Source organism: Triticum urartu, chromosome 2A (assembly GCF_056163025.1).
Source record: "Triticum urartu cultivar PI428250 chromosome 2A, HENAU_Tu73, whole genome shotgun sequence".
NCBI classification, from domain to species: domain Eukaryota; kingdom Viridiplantae; phylum Streptophyta; class Magnoliopsida; order Poales; family Poaceae; genus Triticum; species Triticum urartu.
This window is the reverse complement of record NC_141874.1, coordinates 695961902-695987528: the sequence shown is the minus strand read 5'-3', so window position 1 is coordinate 695987528 and position 25627 is coordinate 695961902. Positions and strand designations below refer to the sequence as shown.

General features: G+C 44.3%; 1 protein-coding gene across 1 annotated transcript; it reads left to right on the top strand.

Annotated features, from left to right (window-relative positions):
- The first annotated feature begins 24465 nt into the window (after positions 1–24465).
- Positions 24466–24993, top strand: LOC147986865 (zinc finger BED domain-containing protein RICESLEEPER 3-like). Its single transcript, XM_087542177.1, has one exon. The coding sequence runs from the start codon at positions 24466–24468 to the stop codon at positions 24991–24993; it is 528 nt and encodes a 175-aa protein (XP_087398303.1).
- Positions 24994–25627: the final 634 nt, after the last annotated feature.

The window sequence follows — 25627 nt, the reverse complement described above, 5'->3', positions numbered from 1 at the left end:
TAGAACAATGTTTTTCATCTTTTATTTCAATAAATGTGGCATTGATAGCCTTTACTATGCCTATTTTAGAAGTCCACATGTTGCTGTTTGAAAACAGAAAGTTTACCTCTGTTGCAATAATTCCCTAGAAAAGTCAGAATGTGATAAAATGCTGAAACCTTTTGAATATTAAGCTCTGATAAATTTACCACAGTGGGAATTTTCTTTCATAATTTTTGGAGCTAGGGAAGTATGGATGTTGCTGCATTCTTTACAGACTGTCCTGTTTAGGCAGATTGCTGTTATGTTTGCATTGTTTGCATATGTTTGCTTCTTTAATGATTCTATTTGAGGATAGGACTATTAAATATGCAGAGACATTTAGTATGCAATGTTGAATAATAATTTTAGTGATTTGCTACATTAGAGTATGATAAGGTTTTTGCAATGGTTTATACTAACTTATCTCACGAGTCCTTGTTGAGTTTTGTGTGGATGAAGCTTTTGAGATTTAGGGAGACCGTGATATGAGAGGAATGAAGGAGACACAAAAGCTCAAGCTTGGGGATGCCTAAGGCATCCCAAGATAATATTTCAAGAAGTCTCAAGCGTCTAAGCTTGGGGATGCCCCGGTTGGCATCCCACCTTTCTTCTTCAACAACTATCAGTTAGTATCGGTTGATCCTAAGTTTTTACTTCTTCACATGATGTTTGCTATTCTTAGATGTCATTTTATTTTGCTTTTCTTGCTGTTTGAATAAATTATCAAGATCTGAAATTATTAAATGAGAGAGTCTTCACATAGTTGCATAATTATTCGACTACTCATTGATCTTCACTTATATCTTTCGGAGTAGTTTGTCATTTGCTCTAGTGCTTCGATCACTTATATCTTTTAGAGCATGGTGGTAGTTTTATTTTGAAGAAATAGATGAACTCTCATGCTTCACTTAGATTATTTTGAGAGTCTTAAATAGCATGGTAATTTGCTTAAAATCCTAATATGCTAGGTATTCAAGATTAGTAAAATTTTCTTATGAGTGCATTGAATACTAAGAGAAGTTTGATGCTTGATGATTGTTTTGAGATATGGAGGTAATAATATCAAAGTCGTGCTAGTTGAGTAGTTGTTAATTTGAGAAATGCTTGTGTTGAAGTTTGCAAGTCCCATAGCATGCACGTATGGTAAACGTTATTTAACAAATTTGAAACATGAGGTGTTATTTGATTGTCTTCCTTATGAGTGGCGGCCGGGGACGAGCGATGGTATTTTCCTACCAATCTATCCCCCTAGGAGCATGCACGTAGTGCCGAGGTTTTTGATGACTTGTAGATTTTTGCAATAAGTATGTGAGTTCTTTATGACTAATGTTGAGTCCATGGATTATACGCACTCTCACCCTTCCATCCTTGCTAGCCTCTTCGGTACCGTGCATTGCCCTTTCTCACATTGAGAGTTGGCGCAAACTTCGCTGGTGCATCCAAACCCCGTGATTTGATACGCTCTTTCACACATAAACCTCCTTATATCTTCCTCAAAACAGCCACCATACCTACCTATTATGGCATTTCCATAGCCATTCCGAGATATATTGCCATGCAACTTTCCATCATTCCGTTCATCATGACACATTTATCATTGTCATATTGCTTAGCATGATCATGTAGTTGACATAGTATTTGTGGCAAAGCCACCGTTCATAATTCTTTCATACATGTCACTCTTGGTTCATTGCATATCCCGGTACACCGCTGGAGGCATTCATATAGAGTCATCTTTGTTCTAGTATCGAGTTGTAAATAAATAGAAGTGTGATGATCATCATTTTCTAGAGCCTTGTCCCAAGTGAGGAACAAAAAAAAGAGCAAAGGCCATAAAAAAGATAAGGCCCCCAAAAAGGAGAAAGGCCATAAAAAAAGAAAAGGCCAAAGAAAAAAAGAGAAAATGAGAGAAAAAGAGAGAAGGGACAATGTTACTATCCTTTGCCACACTTGTGCTTCAAAGTAGCACCATGATCTTCATAGTAGAGAGTCTCTCATGTTATCACTTTCATATACTAGTGGGAATTTTTCATTATAGAACTTGGCTTGTATATTCCAACAATGGGCCTCCTCAAGTGCCCTAGGTCTTCGTGAGCAAGCAAGTTGGATGCACACCCACTAGTTTCTTTTGTTGAGCTTTCATACATTTATAGCTCTAGTGCATCCGTTGCATGGAAATCCCTACTCCTTGCATTAACATCAATCAGTGGGCATCTCCATAGCCCATTGATTAGCCTCGTTGATGTGAGACTTCCTCCTTTTTGTCTTCTCCACATAAGCCCACTCATTATATTCTATTCCACCTATAGTGCTATGTCCATGGCTCACGCTCATATATTGCGTGAAAGTTTATAGGTTTGAGATTCCTAAAGTATGAAACAATTGCTTGGCTTGTCATCGGGGTTGTGCATGATGATAGCATTCTTGTGTGACGAAAATGAAACATGACTAAACCATATGATTTTGTAGGGATGAACTTTCTTTGGCCATGTTATTTTGAGAAAACATAATTGCTTAGTTAGTATGCTTGAAGTATTATTATTTTTATGTCAATATGAACTTTTGTCTTGAATCTTTCGGATCTGAATATTCATGCCACAATTAAGAAGAATTACATTGAAATTATTCCAAGTAGCACTCTGCATCAAAAATTCTGTTTTTATCATTTACCTACTCGAGGACGAGCAAGAATTAAGCTTGGGGATGCTGATACGTCCCCAACGTATCTATAATTTTTGATTGCTCCATGCTATATTATCTACTGTTTTGGATGTTTATGGGCTTTATTATACACTTTTATATCATTTTTGGGGACTAACCTATTAACCCAGAGCCCAGTGCCAGTTTCTGTTTTTACCTTGTTTGAGGGTTTCGAAGAAAAGGAAAATCAAACGGAGTCCAAATGACCTGAAACTTCAAGGAACCTATTTTTGGATCAGAAGAAGCCCAGAAGACTTGGAGTCTACGTAAGGGAAGCTTCGAGGAGGCCATGAGGTAGGGGGCGCGCCCACCCCCTGGGCGCGCCCTCCACCCTCGTGGGCCCCTCGTGCCCCCCTGGCATACTTCTTCCGCCTATATATCTCCATATACCCTAAAAACATCCGAGAGCACAATAGATCAGGAGTTCCGCCACCAGAAGCCTCCGTAGCCACCGAAAGCCAATCTAGACCCGTTCCGGCACCCTGCCGGAGGGGGCAATCCCTCTCCGGTGGCCATCTTCATCATCCCGGTGCTCTCCATGATGAGGAGGGAGTAGTTCTCCCTCAGGGCTGAGGGTATGTACCAGTAGCTATGTGTTTGATCTCTCTCTCTCTCTCTCTCGTGTTCTTGAGGTGATACGATCTTGATGTATCACGAGCTTTGCTATTATATTTGGATCCTATGATGTTTCTCCTCCCCCTCTCTCTCTTGTAATGGATTGAGTTTCCCCTTTGAAGTTATCTTATCGGATTGAGTCTTTAAAGATTTGAGAACACTTGATGTATGTCTTGCCGTGCGTATCTGTGGCGACAATGGGATATAATGTGATTCACTTGGTGTATGTTTTGGTGATCAACTTGCGGGTTCCACCCATGAACCTATGCATAGGGGTTGGCACACGTTTCCGTCGTGATTCTCTGGTAGGAACTTTGGGGCACTCTTTGAGGTTCTATGTGTTGGTTGAATAGATGAATCTGAGATTGTGTGATGCATATCGTATAATCATACCCACGGATACTTGAGGTGACATTGGAGTATCTAGGTGACATTAGGGTTTTGGTTGATTTGTGTCTTAAGGTGTTATTCTAGTATGAACTCTAGGGGTGTTTGTGACGCTTATAGGAATAGCCCAACGGATTGATTGGAAAGAATAACTTTGAGGTGGTTTCGTACCCTACCATAATCTCTTCGTTTGTTCTCCGCTATTAGTGACTTTGGAGTGACTCTTTGTTGCATGTTGAGGGATAGTTATGTGATCCAATTATGTTATTATTGTTGAGGGAACTTGCACTAGCGAAAGTATGAACCCTAGGCCTTGTTTCAACGCATTGCAATACCGTTTACGCTCACTTTTATCATTAGTTACCTTGCTGTTTTTATATTTTCAGATTACAAATACCCATATCTACTATCCATATACCACTTGTATCACCATCTCTTTGCCGAACTAGTGCACCTATACAATTTACCATTGTATTGGGTGTGTTGGGGACACACGAGACTCTTTGTTATTTGGTTGCAGGGTTGCTTGAGAGAGACCATCTTCATCCTACGCCTCCTACGGATTGATAAACCTTAGGTCATCCACTTGAGGGAAATTTGCTACTGTCCTACAAACCTTTGCACTTGGAGGACCAACAACGTCTACAAGAAGAAGGTTGTGTAGTAGACATCAAAGAGTTACTCTCATTAGAAGGTGGGCACGGGTGATCAATCTGCTCTTCCTCCTTTTGTTCTTCGCTCTCCTCCTCATCTTTTTCATCCAATGAGCTCACAGTTTCATCAATTTCTTCTTCCATAGACTCCTGCAAAATATTAGCCTCTTCTTGGACAGCGGAGACTTTCTCAATAAGTGCATTAGTATCATAATTGTATTCATAATTCTCATAAAAATATTTAAGGATAACTAAATTTTCAGGTCTATAAACCGAATCATCAAAGTCTTCAAACTCTTTAAACATAGATTCAATTTCATAAGCACCCATAAAAGCAACAAATTCTTATATTTGTTCCACATCATAGTAATCATATATACCATTAGAATAAGAAGCTAAGGTTTTATTATCATTAAATTCGTATGAAAAGGAAGGTGTGGAACCTTCATCCTAGAGCAACAAGTATAATCATATCTCAAGCTTGGTTGCCTAGCATACCACTTCAATATATGAATTTGATCCCATAATAGTTTCCCTTTTTGAGTCAAGCGGTAATCCCTAAAGTATTCACGTTGATCCAAGGTTACTCCCATTACATAATTGAATGGGGTTTTCTCAGGATTATTAAAGTAGTACATAATATCTTTCACATAACCAGCATCGAGGGTTTTAGGAGGTTCCCCATCTCCATGAGCAGAAAGTACACCTAATTTTTTTGTTATTTCGTGTTCCATATCCATAACTAAAGATAAAGAACAACAAATAAAAATTACTTAGTGATAAAGCAAACAAGCACACACGAGAATATTCACCCCACACTATGACTCCCCGGCAACAGCGCCAGAAAAAGGTCCTGGTAACCCACAAGTATAGGGGATCGCAACAGTTTTTGATAAGTAAGAGTGTCGAACCCAACGAGGAGCTAAAGGCAGAACAAATATTCCCTCAAGTTCTATCGACCACCGATACAACTCTACGCACGCTTGATGTTCGCTTTACCTAGAACAAGTATGAAACTAGAAGTACTTTGTAGGTGTTGTTGGATAGGTTTTCAAGGTAATAAAGAGCATGTAAATAAAAAGTAGGGGCTGTTTAGATAAAGACACAACTAAATTATTTTTAGTAGAGAGCTATTTGTTACGAGAAAGTTATTTGTCCCTAGGCAATCGATAACTAGACCGGTAATCATTATTGCAATTTTATTTGAGGGAGAGGCATAAGCTAACATACTTTCTCTACTTGGATCATATGCACTTATGATTGGAACTCTAGCAAGCATCCACAACTACTAAAGATCATTAAGGTAAAACCCAACCATAGCATTAAAGTATCAAGTCCTCTTTATCCCATATGCAACAACCCCCTTACTCGGGTTTGTGTTTCAGTCACTCATGCAACCCACTATAAGCGAATCATGAACGTATTGCAACACCCTACATCGGGGATTCCTCACACTTGCGCGACACGGAGAGCACCATAGGACAACACCAACAATAAAACATGCAACTCAAACCAATCTTGATTATCAAATAGCCCATAGGACAAAACGGATCTACTCAAACATCATAGGATAGCCATACATCATTGGGAAATAATATATAGCATTGAGCACCATGTTTAAGTAGAGATTACAGCGGGTAAGAGAGAGGTTACACCGCTGCATAGAGGGGGGAAGAGTTGGTGATGATGGCGGTGAAGTTGTTGGTGAAGATTGCGGTGATGATGATGAACCCCGGTGGCACTCCGGCGCCACCGGAAGCGAGGGGGAGAGAGCCCCCCTCCTCCTTCTTCTTCCTTAACCTCCTCCCTAGATGGGAGAAGGGTTTCCCCTCTGGTCCATGGCCTCCATGGCACAGGAGGGGCGAGAGCCCCTCCGAGATTGGATCTGTCTCTCTGTCTTTCTCTGTTTCTGCGTTCTCAGATTCTACCCTTTCACCATTTCTTATATTCCCGAAGATCCGTAACTCCGATTGGGCTGAAATTTTAACACGATCTCTATCCAGATATTAGATTTCTTGCGGCGAAAGAAGGGCATCAACCGCCTTACGGGGTGGCCACGAGGCTCAGGGGCGTGCCTGCCCCCTGGGGCGCGCCCCCTGCCTCGTGGGCCCCTCGAGCATCGTCTTGCGTGGATTTTTCTTCCCAAAAATCATATATATTCCAAAAAAAATCTCCGTCAGTTTTTATTCCGTTTGGACTCTGTTTGATATGGATATTCTGGGAAACAAAAAACATGCAACAAACAGGAACTGGTACTGGGCACTAGATCAATATGTTAGTCCCAAAAATAGTATAAAAAGTTGCCAAAACTTATGAAAGTTTTAGAATATTGGCATGGAACAATCAAAAATTATAGGTACGCCGGAGACATATCTGAGATCTCCTCAAGAGGGACGTCAGTCTCGTCAAGGTAATGCAAGTTATGCTAGTCCGTCGGGTACTGCCATGCCAACACCGATCTCTCCATATGTGGGAGTTCAACCCGGAAGGACCGAGAACTATTCAGCAACTCTTCGGCATGACGCTCGAAGGGATGTATGGATTGTTCTTCGGATCACGAATAAAGTGTTCGGACACCATCGAGGATGTGGGTCTAAACTGCAATCGTCCAGATACCCATGTAAGTAATTCTGCGGCCGAACATGTCGTCTTTTCATTTGTCATAACATCATTCTGAAAAAATCGATCTTGGCCAGGACTGGATAAGAAAGGCGAAGATGATCAGGTGTTCGGCCCCCCTTCCCGAAGGCTCACCGGATCCTGTACTAGCCAGGATGCTTGAGCTTGCGCCTTATCAAGTGCCATTAGGGGAAGATAAAGGGAGGGATAAGGAAGCCGAAAGCGGGCCTCACGCATTACTCATTCAAACCGGGGGAATTAGTGTCTCCGCGAAGGAGGATAACCGAGGAGAAGAATCTAGAATCCCCTCTCCCCAAGGAAAGAAAAGGACCGCCTCTGAAGACTTGGAAGCGAAGGTTTCCAAACGAGGGAAAAAACCTTTGCTAGGGGGCCGTGCCCCAGAGGGCGTCCTTACCGCACAGTGCCCGTGAGGGGGCCAGCCCTCCACCGAGCTGTAAGTGAATCAAGAGTACTTTCGGTAAATATGTCCTGCTTTATCTCCAGGGACAATAACCGAGACATACATCTTGCAGGCCGGATCGTAGCCCTTCTCAACAGAGTTCGTCTTCGGGGGGTCTTCTTCCGGAGATGATGGAGAGCGAAACGCCTCCCCTTGACAACTAGTCTCCTGGGGCAGACGACCCTGAGGTGTCATCACGGAGGATTTCTCCTGATCCGCCAAGGCCAGAAGGTAACCCTTCGGCCACCCGAAGTCCGAAGTATTCAGCTCCTAAGGAGAGCAGAATAAAGAGTCTGGGATTATCCGGTGCACAACCAGACGTATTGATGGGTCTTCTGGAGCAAGCGGCTATCTCGGAGGAGCATCGTACTTTAATGGGTATGGTGGTTGAGAGGATCTCATCTGCCAAAAGTGGGTTGCATGAAGCTTTTACAAGCCTGCTAAGAGGCTTTGAGGTACGCAAAGTAATATATAAATTTTTTGATGGTACCACACATGCTAGGTGTGCTCTATACACATAATAGCCCTGAGACTCTGATTGTTGTCCGGAGGAGGTAAACAGAGGATCGTAGTCCCAGGTAATGATCGCGCTGCTTTCATGTGCAGGCGGCTGATAGTCTGGTGGCTGGCCGGACTGCTGAATTTGCCGGACTTAGCCGGCAACTTGACACGGCAGATGCTGACATCGCACTTGTGAACAAGCGGCTTGACGAGCCACAGGGTTTGTATTTTCGGATGGTCAACAAATATTAAGAGGAGCATGATGCTAGTATCTATAATATGCTGTGACTACAGATGGAGCTGCCGCCGTGGAGACCCTTCAGGCGGAACTTGCCCAAGCCAAGGAACAAGCCAGGAGGAGTGATGCGGCCGCCCTAAAGGCGGCCGAAGAGTTAAGAGCCGAACAGGCTGCTCGTCGCTAGAGCAAAGATAAAATAGCCAAGATGGCTATTGAGCTGAAGGATGCCGCCGTCTGGTATGAGCTTCTTGAAAAGGAAAGCCAAGCGAAAGCGGCGGACCTGGAGAAAACCATGGTAGCAGGCAAGGAGACCCGCTCTAAAATCAGAGCGGCGAAGGAGGAGCTTCGTCAAGCCGGAGATATCATGGCTGGGAAGCCCTTTTTGTTGTGGACGAAGTTCGGAGATCCAAAGTATGCCCCTCTGGATCAATTATGGAGTGCTGCAGACGCGTATTCAGACCTGGCAATGAGTGTTGCTAATGCGACGGAGTTTTTCAAAGATAAAAAAGATCACGAAGTGGAAAAGTTGTTCTGGTCGCAGTTCAGTGCTCCAACGCGTCCGCTGCAGTTAAATGAGCAAATGGCCGAGTGGGCTAAGCTCCATAGGTTGTCCGGGCTTGCCATGAGGTCTGTCGTGAATCATCTTTGGCCGGAAGGACCAAGGCCGAATAGTTATTTTGGTTTAGTGCATTGATTCCTTGGTGCTGTGCCGCATATCGACGCTGTAAAGAGGTCATCGTGCATAGAGGGTGCGTGGATGGCTCTTGCCCGTGTTAAGACATACTGGGCAGAGATGGATGCAACCGCTATTGCAACCCGGGGTCCGGCCGTAGGCCAGGTCTCGTCCGAGCACTATTTTGAAGAAGTCCTAGAAGGCGCTCTTTTAATAGAGGCTCAGTGCTCGAAGAGTATCATGTTCGAGTGACATGTATCCCAATTTGTAAAAACAATGCTATTTGGCTTATAAAAGGCCGTGTTTATACTTTTGCCTGAAAGTATTATGATGCCTCCTGTGCGGCCGTTTTATGTATGTATATAACCTGAAAGTTTGCAGTCGTCGGCTTCAGCCCCCACGCATATAATGCGGGGGTGTTCGGAAAAGCGCGTATTCACACTTGATCCAACGTCTTGGTGCATTAAGGAGGTGATAGCGCAGCGAACAAGGCAATCGGACTATATTGCTTTAACACTTTCACTTAGCCATAAGAGTTTGACAGTGGGGCTACTATATAGCCCCTGGTACTTCCGCGCTTATCCGAATGCGGTGCGCGTACATACATGACCGGGAAACCGGTCCTTCGTTAATGCGGAGGAATCATGAAGATTCCGCTGAGTCCTCGAGTGGTTGACCAGTCTCGCGCTTTATCATGACAGTCACTTTTCGGCTTTCTCTACTAAGGTGCTCGTCCAGATGAACCAGGGCACAATTGCAGTAGTTCTCCCGGTGCCACCTTAGCCGATAGAGCGGAACGTAAGGTAGCAAAACACGGGAGCCGGGCAAACCCAACTATTGACCAAGGACATGATTCGGAGCTGATGCATATAAGGCCAAACGCACGACGCCGAACACTCCCTAAGGTATTCAGTCTTTACAATGTATACTGGGCTGAGTAACGCCCTCGATAATAAGCCTTGAATTTCTAGGTACGTGCATTAGTCTGACGTGACTAAATGTCAATAACGCCAGCATCCCTCTTGGTTATGTTGAGTATCCTGAGGGGTGAAGCAACAAGAGACAGTAAAAAAGGTTTACACATGGTCTTAATCTAAAAAGAAACCTTTGAACGGGGCCCTGCTGCACGTCTGCGCCTGTGTCTCCGTTGTGCCGTATCCTGGAAGGGTGTAGCACAATGATCATCTGTAAGAGAGAAAAGCCCAGGTGAAAGTTTTCGTGCGAAAAATTGGTTATTCTTAATAAACCTTTAAAATTCAATCTAAATAAGATCAAGCCGAACTGTAGTCCTTTTTACATGTGGGAAGCCCCTACCACCACCTATGGGGGTATATCCATCGACCCAGTCTTGGGTTTATCTGAGCTGTTACAGCTAGTTGTGCGCCGGACTCGTCTAGCCGTGTCCGCGGTCTTGACGACCTATTGTTTATTCTGGTTGGAGGGGGTGCTCAGTGTTCGGCTGCTAAAGCCGCCACACGTTCTTCCACACGTCAGGAACATTCTGTGTTTCTGCTAACTATGATGATGCCACGTGGACCGGGCATCTTAAGCTTAAGATAAGCATAATGCGGTATTGCATTAAAATGAGCGAAGGCCGTTCTTCCGAGTAGTGCTTGATAGCCGCTTCGGAATGGAGCGATGTCGAAGGTTAACTTTTCACTTTGGTAGTTGTCGGGAGAACCGAATACAACCTCTAGTACTAGAGAGCCCGTGCAGCGGGCCTCTGGGCCTGGTATTACTCCTTTAAAGGTAGTATTGCTTTGGCTGATTTTTGTTGGGTCTATCCCCATTTTGCGGACTGTGTCCTGATATATCAGATTAAGACTACTGCCGCTGTCCGTAAGGACTCGGGTGAGATTGTATCCGTCAATTATTGGGTCCAGTACCAAGGCAGCCGATCCTCCGTGCCGGATACTAGTCGGGCGATCCCCGCAATCAAAAATGATCGGGCAGGCTGACCAAGGGTTGAACTTGGGGGTGACGGGCTCCACGGTGCGTACGTCTCAGAGTGCGCATTTGCTCCTCCTCTTCGTTACATGAATCATGTTCACTGTTTTGACCTCTGGTGGGAATTTTTTCTGTCCCCCAGTGTTCGGTTGGCGAGGCTCATCCTCGTCTTCGCTTGGTGTCTCCCTCCCCTTGTGTTCGACATTTAGCTTGCCGGCCTTCTTGAAGACCTAGCATTCTCTGTTGGTGTGATTTGCCGGTTTGTCGGAGGTGCCATGAATCTGACATAATCTGTCTAGAATCTTGTTTAGGTTGGACGGTCCATCTCTGCTGCCTTTAAATGCCTTTTTCCGTTGACCGGGTCGAGAGCCCTTGAATCCGGCGTTTACCGCCGTGTTGTCTAGGCTGTCTTCATTGTTTCGACGCTTGCTTTATTGCATCGTGGTTTTACATTGCCATCCCTGACTTCGGATGCGTCTGGGTCGCTGGTGCCGCTACGGGCCAGCCAGCTATCTTCGCCTGCGCAAAAGCGGGTCATAAGGCTTGTTAGGGCTGCCATTGTCCTCAGTTTTTCCTGGCCGAGGTGTCTGGCGAGCCATTCGTCCCGGACACTGTGTTTGAAAGCCGCTAAGGCTTCGGCATCCGAGCAGTCGACGATTTGATTCTTCTTAGTGAGGAATCTGTTCCAAAGCTTTCGGGCTGACTCTCCGGGCTGTTGAATTATATGACTTAAATCGTCTGCATCCGGAAGTCGGACATAGGTCCCTTGGAAATTAGCCCTAAAAGCATCCTCAAGCTCTTCCCAACTTCCAATTGAGTTTTTGGGGAGGCTCTTTAGCCAGTGCCGAGCTGGTCCTTTCAACTTGAGGGGCAAGTATTTGATGGCGTGGAGATCATCTCCGCGAGCCATGTGGATATGAAGGATAAAGTCCTCAATCTAGACCCCAGGGTCTGTCGTTCCGTCATATGCCTCTATGTTCACGGGTTTGAATCCTTATGGGAATTCGTGATTCAGAACCTCATCGGTGAAGCATAGGGGGTGCGCGGCACCCTTGTATTTGGATGTGTCATGGCATTCTGATGGTTGTAGTGTTCTGTTTTGATTCTGCGTCGGAGCGCGCTTCCTAGATCCGTAGATGGACCTGGTCATACCGGCTTTTTGGTGCAAGTCCTCACGTAAATTGTGTGCTGACTTATGTGCGACATCGTTAGCCGCCCTATCGCGGCCACGGGGTGGTCGATCCGGCTGATCGGCCGTTTTATTTTTCGGCTTTATAGGCTCTAAGGCCTCGTCATCAAATTCGGGCAGCAGCTTGTGCTTTGGATAGCTCTTTGTGTGGCGGCTGCCCCCATACTTTTCTTCAGTGTCGAGCACTTTGTTGCATCTACTGTTGAGTGTATTTTGCGCGGCCTTAAGCCTTTGCTTCTGCTTCTTCAGACTCCTCGCAGTGGCAATAAGCCTTCTATGGAGGTCCTTTTGCTCCAAGTTCCTTTCCGGGATGATGTGTGCCTCGTCGTCCGGACTATTCTCCTCTCCGGAGACAGGTTGATGAGATTTACCCTCGGCGTCGCCGTGATCGGACAGCGGCTCCGTACTATGTTCGTCGTCCGCTGGTTCATCCCGCTCTGTCGCTGGGTCCATGTGGTCGTTGCTTGCTTTGGAGTCGACCGGGGTATTATTCTTTCTTGCGCTGTTATCGCTGTTTTTGCCGAGGCGGGATTTGGAGTGGCGCCTACATCGTCGCTTTGGTTGCTTCTCGAGGGAATTATCCTCCGCTGCATCCTTCTGTTCCTCGTCATTGTTTTCTTTGGGTGTATCCACCATGTATATATATATCATGTGATGAAGTGGCTGTCCAGCGCCCTGTGGGAGGTGGTTCCTGCTCCTCTCCTGCATTGTCGTCCATACCGTCGATGTCTTCAGAGCCGAAATCAAGCATGTCGGTTAAGTCGTCGACAGTGGCTATTAAGTGGGTGGTGGGTGGGGAATGAATTTTTCGTCGTCCGCTTCCCACTCAAGCCGGACATAGTTCGACCAAGGGTCTCCTGACAAGGAGAGAGACCTCAACGAATTTAGTACATTGCCCAAGGGCGAGTACTCAAAAATATCCGTGGAGGTAAACTCCATGATCGATGCCCAATTAGATTCGATAGGCACGGACGCAGGCGGTTCGGAGCCTGTGGCCGGGGACGAATCCAAGGGTCCGGCAACATAGGTCTCATAGGGGGTGAAGTCAGTATTTGGCTCTATCGCCATTGAGTGTGCGGCCTCCGTGGCGGGGCCCATCCACCTGTCCTCGGACGACATGATCTGCTCCGGATTAAAGGCCGGAGTAGCCACAGGAGTGATCGCCTGAACACCGTCCAGCGGCAGAGCTAAGTCATGCTCGTCACGACGGTGCGGCGCACCTGACATGGGCTCGAATCCATCGAAGATCAAGTCTCCGCGGATGTCGGTTGTATAGTTCAAGCTTCCAAACCTGACCTGATGGCCAGGGGCATAGCTCTCGATCTGCTCCAGATGGCCAAGCGAGTTGGCCCGCAGTACGAAGCTGCCGAATACGAAGATCTGTCCGGGGAGAAAAACCTCACCCCGGACCACATCGTTGCCGATGATCGAAGGAGCCATCAAGCCTTACGGTGACGACACAGTGGAACTCTCAATGAAAGCACCAATGTCGATGTCAAAACCGGCGGATCTCGGGTAGGGGGTCCCGAACTGTGCGTCTAAGGCGGATGGTAACATGAGACGGGGGACACAATGTTTACCCAGGTTCGGGCCCTCTCGATGGAGGTAATACCCTACGTCCTGCTTGATTGATCTTGATGATATGAGTATTACAAGAGTTGATCTACCACGAGATCGTAGAGGCTAAACCCTAGAAGCTAGCCTATGATTATGACTGTTGTTGTCCTACGGACTAAACCCTCCGGTTTATATAGACACCAGAGGGGGCTAGGGTTACACAAAGTCGGTTACAAGGGAGGAGATCTACATATCTGAATTGCCAAGCTTGCCTTCCACGCAAAGGAGAGTCCCACCCGGACATGGGACGAAGTCTTCAATCTTGTATCTTCATAATCCAACATTCCGGCCGAAGGATATAGTCCGTCCGTCCGAGGACCCCCTAATCCAGGACTCCCTCAGCAGCCACAGAAGATCCAGGAGACGCACGAGGTGAATCTTCTTCGGATGTTGCAGCGTCCAAGACTCCTGTTCCTTCTTCAGGATCTTCTGCGCCAACTGATACTGCTGCACCATCACAAAGAAAAACAAGGCTACAACAAGGTTTGATCAAACCTGTTGATTATAAGCATGTAACAAAATATGGATTAGTTTGTTCAATAGGTGAACCAGGTGAGCCGAGCACTCTTGAGGAAGCACCTCGTGATGAAAAAAAATTGGAAAAATGCAATGAAGGAAGAATTTTTGGCACTAGAGAAAAATAACACGTGGCATCTAGTTCCTTCATAGCAAGGTAAAAATCTTATTGATTGCAAATGGGTCTTCAGAATAAAAAGGAAATCTAATGGAACCATTGATCGGTATAAGGCAAGGCTTGTTGCCAAGGGTTTCAAGCAACGGTATGGAATAGACTATGAGGATACCTTTAGTCCCGTTGTTAAAGCTGCAAATATACGTCTTGTTTTGTCCATTGTTGTTTCCAGGGGCTGGAGTCTCAGACAACTGGATGTTAAGAATGCGTTTCTACATGGCGTTCTGGAAGAGGAGGCATACATGAAACAACCTCCTGGGTTTGAAAATGAAAATGCACCCTCATTTGTATGCAAACTTGACAAAGCACTGTATGGGTTAAAGCAAGCACCACGAGCATGGTACGCACGTCTTTGCCATAAGATGCAAACACTTGGTTTCGTTCCGTCCAAGTCTGACACCTCATTGTTCATTTACAATAAATTGAACACATCCATATTTGTCCTCATTTATGTTGATGATATCATTGTGACAAGTTCATCTAATGAGGCAATAGCTAGATTGTTAAAAGATTTGAGTGCAGATTTTGCTCTTAAGGATCTTGGAGATCTTCATTATTTCCTAGGGATTGAAGTGAAGAAACATGATGATGGGCTTCATCTTTCCTAGGAAAAATATGAAGGACATATGCCCTAGAGGCAATAATAAAGTTATTATTTATTTCCTTATATCATGATAAATGTTTATTATTCATGCTAGAATTGTATTAACCGGAAACATAATACATGTGTGAATACATAGACAAACAGAGTGTCACTAGTATGCCTCTACTTGACTAGCTCGTTGATCAAAGATGGTTATGTTTCCTAACCATAGACATGAGTTGTCATTTGATTAACGGGATCACATCATTAGGAGAATGATGTGATTGACTTGACCCATTCCGTTAGCTTAGCACTTGATCGTTTAGTATGTTGCTATTGCTTTCTTCATGACTTATACATGTTCCTATGACTATGAGATTATGCAACTCCCGTTTACCGGAGGAACACTTTGTGTGCTACCAAATTTCACAACGTAACTGGGTGATTATAAAGGTGCTCTACAGGTGTCTCCAAAGGTACTTGTTGGGTTGGCGTATTTCGAGATTAGGATTTGTCACTCCGATTGTCGGAGAGGTATCTCTGGGCCCACTCGGTAATGCACATCACTATAAGCCTTGAAAGCATTGTAACTAATGAGTTAGTTACGGGATGATGTATTACGGAATGAGTAAAGAGACTTGCCAGTAACGAGATTGAACTAGGTATTGAGATACCGACGATCGAATCTCGGGCAAGTAACATATCGATGACAAAGGGAACAACTTATGTTGTTTTGCGGTCCGACCGATAAAGATCTTCGTAGAATATGTGGGAGCCAATATGAGCATCCAGGTTCCGCTATTGGTTATTGACTGGAGACGTGTCTCGGTTATGTCTACATTGTTCTCGAACCCCTAGGGTCCGCACGCTTAAAGTTTCGATGAGAGTTATATTATGAGTTTATGATTTTTGATGTACCGAAGGTTGTTCGGAGTCCCGGATGTGATCACGGACATGACGAGGAGTCTCGAAATGGTCGAGACATGAAGATTGATATATTGGAAGCCTATATTTGGATATCGGAAGTGTTCCGGGTGAAATCGGGATTTTACCGGAGTACCGAGGGGTTACCGGAACCCCCCGAGGGCTTAATGGGCCATAGTGGGCCTTAGTGGAGAAGAGGAGAGGCGGCCAGGGCAAGGGCCACGCTCCCCTCCCCCCTAGTCCGAATAGGACAAGGAGAGGGGGGCAGCGCCCCCCCCTTTCCTTCTTCTCCCCCACTTCTTTCCCCCTTCTCCTATTCCAACAAGGAAGGGAGGGAGTCCTACTCCCGGTGGGAGTAGGACTCATCCTGGCGCGCCCCTCCTGGACGGCCGCACCTTCCCCCTTGCTCCTTTATATACGGGGGCAGGGGGGCACCCTAGAGACACAACAATTGATCGTTTGATCTTTTAGCCGTGTGCGGTTCCCCCTCCACCATAGTCCACCTCGATAATACTGTAGCGGTGCTTAGGCGAAGCCCTGCGTCGGTAGAACATCATCATCGTCACGATGCCGTCGTGTTGGCGAAACTCTCCCTCAACACTCGGCTGGATCGGAGTTCGAGGGACGTCATCGGGCTGAACGTGTGCTGAACTCGGAGGTGCCGTACGTTCGGTACTTGATCGGTCAGATCGTGAAGACGTACGAATACATCAACCGCGCTATGCTAACGCTTCCGCTTTCGGTCTACGAGGGTATGTGGACAACACTCTCCCCTCTCGTTGCTATGCATCACCATGATCTTGCGTGTGCGTAGGAAAATTTTGAAATTACTACGTTCCCCAACTGTGTCATCCGAGCCAGGTTTTATGCGTAGATGTCATATGCACGAGTAGAACACAAGTGAGTTGTGGGCGATATAAGTCATACTGCTTACCAGCATGTCATACTTTGGTTCGGCGGTATTGTTGGATGAAGCGGCCCAGACCGACATTACGCGTACGCTTAGGCGAGACTGGTTCTAACGACATGCTTTGCACACAGGTGGCTGGCGGGTGTCAGTTTCTCCAACTTTAGTTGAACCGAGTGTGGCTACGCACGGTCCTTGTGAAGGTTAAAACAACACCAACTTGACAAACTATCGTTGTGGTTTTGATGCGTAGGTAAGAACGGTTCTTGCTCAGCCCGTAGCAGCCACGTAAAACTTGCAACAACAAAGTAGAGGGCGTCTAACTTGTTTTTGCAGGGCATGTTGTGATGTGATATGGTCAAAGCATGATGCTAAATTTTATTGTATGAGATGATCATGTTTTGTAACCGACTTATCGGCAACTGGCAGGAGCCATATGGTTGTCGCTTTATTGTATGCAATGCAATTGCCCTGTAATGCTTTACTTTATCACTAAGCGGTAGCGATAGTCGTAGAAGCATAAGATTGGCGAGACGACAACGATACTACGATGGAGATCAAGGTGTCGCGCCGGTGACAATGGTGATCATGACGGTGCTTCAGAGATGGAGATCACAAGCACAAGATGATGATGGCCATATCATATCACTTATATTGATTGCATGTGATGTTTATCTTTTATGCATCTTATCTTGCTTTGATTTACGGTAGCATTATAATATGATCTCTCACTAAATTTCAAGATAAAAGTGTTCTCCCTGAGTATGCACCATTGCCAAAGTTCGTCGTGCCCAGACACCACGTGATGATCGGGTGTGATAAGCTCTACGTCCATCTACAACGGGTGCAAGCCAGTTTTGCACACGTAGAATACTCATGTTAAACTTGATGAGCCTAGCATATGCAGATATGGCCTCGGAACACTGAGACCGAAAGGTCGAGCGTGAATCATATAGTAGATATGATCAACATAGTGATGTTCACCATTGAAAGCTACTCCATTTCACGTGATGATCGGTTATGGTTTAGTTGACATGGATCACGTGATCACTTAGAGGATTAGAGAGATGTCTATCTAAGTGGGAGTTCTTAAGTAATATGATTAATTGAACTTAAATTTCTCATGAACTTAGTCCTGGTAGTATTAGCATATCTATGTCGTAGATCAATAGCTCGCGTTTAGCTCCCCTGTTTTATTTTTGATATGTTCCTAGCGAAAACTAAGTTGAAAGATGTTAGTAGCAATGATGCGTATTGGATCCGTGATCTGAGGTTTATCCTCATTGCTGCACAGAAGAATTATGTCCTTGATGCACCGCTAGGTGACAAACCTATTGCAGGAGCAGATGCAGATGTTATGATCGTTTGGCTAGCTCAATATGATGACTACTTGATAGTTTAGTGCACCGTGCTTAAACGGCTTAGAATCGGGACTTCAAAGATGTTTTGAACGTCATGGACCATATGAGATGTTCCAAGAGTTGAAGTTAATATTTCAAGCAAATACCCGAGTTGAGAGATATGAAGTCTCCAACAAGTTCTATAGCTAAAATATGGAAGAGAATAGCTCAAGCAATGAGCATGTGCTCAGATTGTCTGGATACTACAATCGCTTGAATCAAGTGGAGTTAATCTTACAGATAAAATAGTGATTGACATAATTCTCTAGTCACCATCACCAAGTTAGTAGAACTTCATGATGAACTATAGTATGCAAGGGATGACGAAAACGATTCCCGAGCTTTTCATGATGATGAAATCGATGAAGGTAGAAATCAAGAAAGAGCATCAAGTGTTGATGATTAACAAGACCACTAGTTTCAAGAAAAGGGCAAAGGGAAAGAGAGGGAGCTTCAAGAAGAACATCAAGCAAGTTGCTGCTCAAGTTAATAAGCCCAAGTCTGGACCTAAGCCTGAGACTAAGTGCTTCTACTGCAAAGGGACTGGTCACTGGAAGCGGAACTGCCCCAAGTATTTGGCGGATAAGAAGGATGGCAAAGTGAACAATGCTATATTTGATATACATGTTATTGATGCGTACTTTACTAGTGTTTATAGCAACCCCTCGGTATTTGATACTGGTCCAGTTGCTAAGAGTAGTAACTCGAAACGGGAGTTGCAGAATGAACAAAGACTAGTTAAGGGTGAAGTGACGATGTGTGTTGGAAGTAGTTCCAAGATTGATATGATCATCATCGCACACTCCCTATACTTTCGGGATTAGTGTTAAACCTAAATAAATATTATTTGGTGTTTGTGTTGAGCATGAATATGATTTGATCATGTTTATTGCAAAACGGTTATTCATTTAAGTTAGAGAATAATTGTTGTTCTGTTTACATGAATAAAACCCACTATGGGCATACACCCAATGAAAATGCTTCGTTGGATCTCGATCGTAGTGATACACATATTCATAATATTGAAGCCAAAAGATGCAAAGTTAATAATGATAGTGCAACTTATTTGTGGCACTGCCGTTTGGGTCATATTGGTGTAAAGCGCATGAAGAAACTCCATGCTGATGGGCTTTTGGAATCAGTTGATTATGAAATAGTTGATGCTTGCGAACCATGACTCATGGGCAAGATGCCTAAGACTCCGTTCTCCGGAACGATGGAGCAAGCAACAAACTTGTTGGAAATAATACATACTGATGTATGCGGTCCAATGAGTGTTGAGACTCATGGCGGGTATCATTGTTTTCTGACTTTCACAGATGATTTGAGCAAATATGTGTATATCTTCTTGATGAAACATAAGTCTGAAACATTTGAAAAGTTCAAAGAATTTCAGAGTGAAGTGGAAAATCATCGTAACAAGAAAATAAAAGTTTCTACGATCTGATCGCAGAGGCGAATATTTGAGTTACGAGTTAGGTCTTCAATTAAAACAATGTGGAATAGTTTCACAAACTCTTGCCACCTGGAACACCACAGCGTAATGGTGTGTCCGAACGTCATAACCGTACTTTATTTGATATAGTGCAATCTATGATGTCTCTTACCGATTTACCACTATCATTTTGGGGTTATGCATTAGAGACAGCTACCTTCACATTAAAAAAGGGGCAACATCTAAATCCGTTGAGACGACACCATATGGACTGTGGTTTGGCAAGAAACCAAAGTTGTCGTTTCTTAAAGTTTGGGGTTGTGATGCTTATGTGAAAAAGTTTCATTTTGATAAGCTCAAATCCAAATTGGAAAAGTGCGTCTTCATAGGATACCCAAAAGTTACTGTTGGGTACACCTTCTATCACAGATCCGAAGGCAAGATATTCATTGCTAAAAATGGATCCTTTCTAGAGAAGGAGTTTCTCTCGAAAGAAGTGAGTGGGAGGAAAGTAGAACTTGATGAGGTAACTGTACCTGCTCCCTTATTGGAAAGTAGTTCATCACAGAAATCTGTTTATGTGACTCTTACACCAATTAGTGAGGAAGTTAATGATGATGATCATGAAAGCTTCGGATCAAGTTACTACGGAACCTTGTAGATCAACCATAGTATGTTCCGCACCAGAGAGGTACGGTAATCCTATTCTGGAGTTCATGTTACTTGACCATGACAAACCTACGAACTATGAGGAAGCGATGATGAGCCCAGATTCCGCGAAATGGCTTGAGGCCATGAAATCTAAGATGGGATCCATGTATGAGAACAAAGTGTGGACTTTGGTTGACTTGCCCGATGATCGGCAAGCCATAGAAAATAAATGGATCTTCAAGAGGAAGGCGGACGCTGATGGTAGTGTTACTATCTACAAAGCTAGACATGTCAAAAATGGTTTTTGACAAAGTTCAAGGTGTTGACTATGATGAGATTTTCTCACTCGTATCTATGCTTAAGTCTATCCGAATCATGTTAGCAATTTCCGCATTTTATGAAATCTGGCAAATGGATAAACAAAACTGCATTCCTTAATGGATCTACTAAAGAAGAGTTGTATATGATGCAACAAGAAGGTTTTGTCAATCCTAAAGGTACTAACAAAATATGCAAGCTCCAGCGATCCATCTATGGACTGGTGCAAGCATCTCGGAGTTGGAATATACGCTTTGATAAGTTGATCAAAGCATATAGTTTCATACAGACTTGCGGTGAAGCCTGTATTTACAAGAAAGCGAGTGGGAGCACTACAACATTTCTGATAAGTATATGTGAATGACATATTATTGATCGGAGATAATGTAGAATTATTCTGCAAAGCATAAAGGAGTGTTTGAAAGGAGTTTTTCAAAGAAAGACCTCGGTGAAGCTGCTTACATATTGAGCATCAAGATCTATAGAGATAGATCAAGACGCTTGATAATTTTTCAATGAGTACATACCTTGACAAGATTTTGAAGTAGTTCAAAATGGAACAATCAAAGAAAGAGTTCTTGCCTGTGTTACAAGGTGTGAAACTAAGTAAGATTCAAAGCCCGACCACGGCAGAAGATAGAAAGAGAATGAAAGTCATTCCCTATGCCTTGGCCATAGGTTCTATAAAATATGCCATGCTGTGTACCAGATCTATTGTATACCCTACACTATTTTTGGCAAGGGAGTACAATAGTGATCTAGGAGTAGATCACTGGACAACGGTCAAAATTATCCTTAGTGGAGTAAGGATATGTTTCTCGATTATGGAGGTGACAAAAAGGTTCGTCGTAAAGGGTTACGTCAATGCAAATTTTGACATTGATCCAGATGACTCTAAATCTCAATCTGGATACATATTGAAAGTGGGAGCAATTAGCTAGAGTAGCTTCGTGCAGAGCATTGTTGACATAGAAATTTGCAAAATACTTACGGATCTGAATGTGGCAGACCCGTTGACTAAACTTCTCTCACAACCAAAGCATGATCACACCTTAGTACTCTTTGGGTGTTAATCACATAGCGATGTGAACTAGATTATTGACTCTAGTAAACCCTTTGGGTGTTGGTCACATGTCAATGTGAACTATGGGTGTTAATCACATGGTGATGTGAACTATTGATATTAAATCACATGGCGATGTGAACTAGATTATTGACTCTAGTGCAAGTGGGAGACTGAAGGAAATATGCCCTAGAGGCAATAATAAAGTTATTATTTATTTCCTTATATCATGATAAATGTTTATTATTCATGCTAGAATTTTATTAACCGGAAACATAATACATGTGTGAATACATAGACAAACAGAGTGTCACTAGTATGCCTCTACTTGACTAGCTCGTTGATCAAAGATGGTTATGTTTCCTAACCATAGACATGAGTTGTCATTTGATTAACGGGATCACATCATTAGGAGAATGATGTGATTGACTTGACCCATTCCGTTAGCTTAGCACTTGAGCGTTTAGTATGTTGCTATTGATTTCTTCATGACTTATACATGTTCCTATGACTATGAGATTATGCAACTCCTGTTTACCGGAGGAACACTTTGTGTGCTACCAAACGTCACAACGTAACTGGGTGATTATAAAGGTGCTCTACAGGTGTCTCCAAAGGTACTTGTTGGGTTGGCGTATTTCGAGATTAGGATTTGTCACTCCGATTGTCGGAGAGGTATCTCTGGGCCCACTCGGTAATGCACATCACTATAAGCCTTGCAAGCATTGTAACTAATGAGTTAGTTACGAGATGATGTATTACGGAACGAGTAAAGAGACTTGCCAGTAACGAGATTGAACTAGGTATTGAGATACCGATGATCGAATCTCGGGCAAGTAACATACCGATGACAAAGGGAACAACGTATGTTGTTATGCGGTCTGACCGATAAAGATCTTTGTAGAATATGTGGGAGCCAATATGAGCATCCAGGTTCTGCTATTGGTTATTGACCGGAGATGTGTCTCGGTCATGTCTACATAGTTCTCGAACCCGTAGGGTCCGCACGCTTAAAGTTTCGATGATAGTTATATTATGAGTTTATGATTTTTGATGTACCGAAGGTTGTTCGGAGTCCCGGATGTGATCACAAACATGATGAGGAGTCTCGAAATGGTCGATACATGAAGCTTGATATATTGGAAGCCTATATTTGGATATCGGAAGTGTTCCGGGTGAAATTAGGATTTTACCGGAGTACCGAGGGGTTACCGGAACCCCCCGGGGGCTTAATGGGCCATAGTGGGACTTAGTGGAGAAGAGGAGAGGCAGCCAGGGCAAGGGCCACACTCCCCTCCCCCCTAGTCCGAATAGGACAAGGAGAGGGCGGCGGCGCCCCCCTTTCCTTCTTCTCCTCCACTTCTTTCCCCTCTTCTCCTATTCCAACAAGGAAGGGAGGGAGTCCTACTCCCGGTGGGAGTAGGACTCCTCCTGGCGCGCCCCCTCCTGGCCGGCCGCACCTCCCCCCTTGCTCCTTTATAAACGGGGGCATGGGGGCACCCTAGAGACACAACAATTGATCGTTTGATCTTTTAGCCGTGTGCGGTGCCCCCTCCACCATAGTCCACCTCGATAATACTGTAGCGGTGCTTAGGCGAAGCCCTGCGTCGGTAGAACATCATCATCGTCACCACGCCGTCGTGCCGACGAAACTCTCCCTCAACACTTGGCTGGATCGGAGTTCGAGGAACGTCATCGGGCTGAATGTGTGCTGAACTCGGAGGTGCCGTACGTTCGGTACTTGATCGGTCGGATCGTGAAGACATACGACTACATCAACCGTGTTGTGCTAACGCTTCCGCTTTTGGTCTACGAGGGTACGTGGACAACACTCTCCCCTCTCGTTGCTATGCATCACCATGATCTTGCGTGTGCGTAGGAAAATTTTGAAATTACTGCGTGGTAAAAAAGGCTGGCTTGCAAGGTTGTAAACCCTCTTCTACTCCTTTGTCAAGTTCTGAGAAACTGTCTCTTACAGAAGGTACCCTCCTAAGTAAAGAAGCCAACACTAAATACAGGAGCTTGGTAGGTGCATTGCAGTACTTAACATTGACAAGACCTGATATTTCCTTTGCTGTCAACAAAGTATGCCAGTTTGTTTATGCACCCACTTCTGTTCATTGGACTGCTGCAAAACGTATAGTTAGATATGTCAAAAATACTTTGGGCATTTGTCTTAATTTCAGCAAGTCACCATCTACTTTGATCAGTGCCTTCTTAGATTCTGATTGGGCAGGCAGCCTAGATGATAGGCACTCCACTGGTGGGTTTGCAGTATTTTTTGGTCCTAACTTGATATCATGGAGTGCAAGGAAACATGCAACTGTGTCTAGATCCAGTACAGAGGCAGAATACAAAGCATTGGCAAATGCAACAACATAAATTATATGGGTTCAATCCATTCTTAAGGAACTTGGTGTGAGAAATACCAAAGCTCCATGTTTGTGGTGTGACAATCTTGGTGCTACCTATCTATCTGCTAATCCTGTGTTTCATGCCAGAACAAAACACATAGAGATAGATTTCCACTTTGTCAGAGAAACAGTTGCTAATAAGCAACTTGACATTCGGTTTGTGCATTCTAGAGATCAAGTTGCAGATGGATTCACCAAAGCTTTGCCCACACGGAGTTTTGAAGACTTCAAGCATAATCTCAACTTGATGAAGTTGTGATTAAGGGAGGGTGTTAAACGCAACATTGTACGTGACATAGGGATAGATAGAGATAGGTGTTTAAGTGCTTTCGGTTGCATAGATGATACTAATCTCTTGTAAACCGAACTCTCTTTATTCTCTCTTATCCCTTCTCCTCCAAGCATGTAATCTCAACAACTTGTATGCGCTATCAAGGATGTGCGCCCCTGCTTATAAACATGCACGACGCCCCCTCATACGAGGGTAAGATGCTTTCCGCCTATCGCACAAAGATGAGCTTCATTCAATTTCGTCTGCAACGGGCTTACAACACAGACTCGCTGGGCTACTTATCTGAAATACATGATACGGTCCAGGAACTCTTCGATGAATACTACAATGCTACAGAGCAGCTGAGTGGCGTCCGTCTTTTAAGGAGTGCAGCTCTGGATACAGCTGATAATGATCCTTTGGAAGATTGGGATGAGCACCTCAATTGCCAGATGTCTTCAGAACTTGACGACTACCTTGGGGAGGTTCTAGTCCCAAGAAAAGATGATTTTGACATTCTTAAATGGTGGATGGAACACACCACAAAGTACCCCACACTTGCTGCTATTGCCCGGGACGTCTTAGCGATGCCGGCATCTGCTGTTCAATCTGAAGCAGCATTCAGTAGCAGCGGGCCAGTAATTCCAAAGCACCAGAGCACACTGAGCATCAAGACGATTGAAGCACTTGTGTGTAGTCGAGATTGGATGAGATAAATTTGCAACGTCCTATTACTAACACACCTCTCTGTCCTATGATCACCAACCCAGTAGCGCGATGCTGCGCTTGAGTGCAAAAGGGTTTCTGATTGGCAGAATTGATCTTGACTCCGTTTGCTTGTGGGAACAATGCGATGGACTTCCTTGGTTTTGGAAACTACAGCGATACGTAGTGTGCTATGATGGTGGTGCTGAAAGAGTTAGCTTCTTTTAGAACTTTGCATGTTCGTGTTCATCTGTAGTTAGCTGCTAGTAGCTTCGGTACTTAGGCTGCTTAATCTCATGTTTGCATTAGATGTTACTTTCTTTAATTTATGAAGTTCCATGGCAAGACTGAACTTTTTCGGAAAGGATACCATGCAACTGTTCTCATACTATTTTAAATCCATTTTATGCTTCACATTCTGGTACTTTCATTATCACATCGTTGGTTATAGACTTCCGACAAAATTCTGTCATATATCCTTACTGGAGTGCAGCTGTGTGCTTGGCTCTTCTGAAAATTAGAAATAATACTCGTTTCGAATGGAAGAGGATTCGTTCCCCTGCTGAACTGGTATGTTTGTTATACGGACTGTGTGTTCCTGAAATAGTTGAAGGTTTCCATTCGCCGGAGGACAAACAGGCGTTG

What these genes read in the sequence shown, in the direction of transcription:
- LOC147986865 (XM_087542177.1), top strand. Translation starts at nt 24,466, where the DNA reads ATGCACGACGCCCCCTCATACGAGGGTAAGATGCTTTCCGCCTATCGC.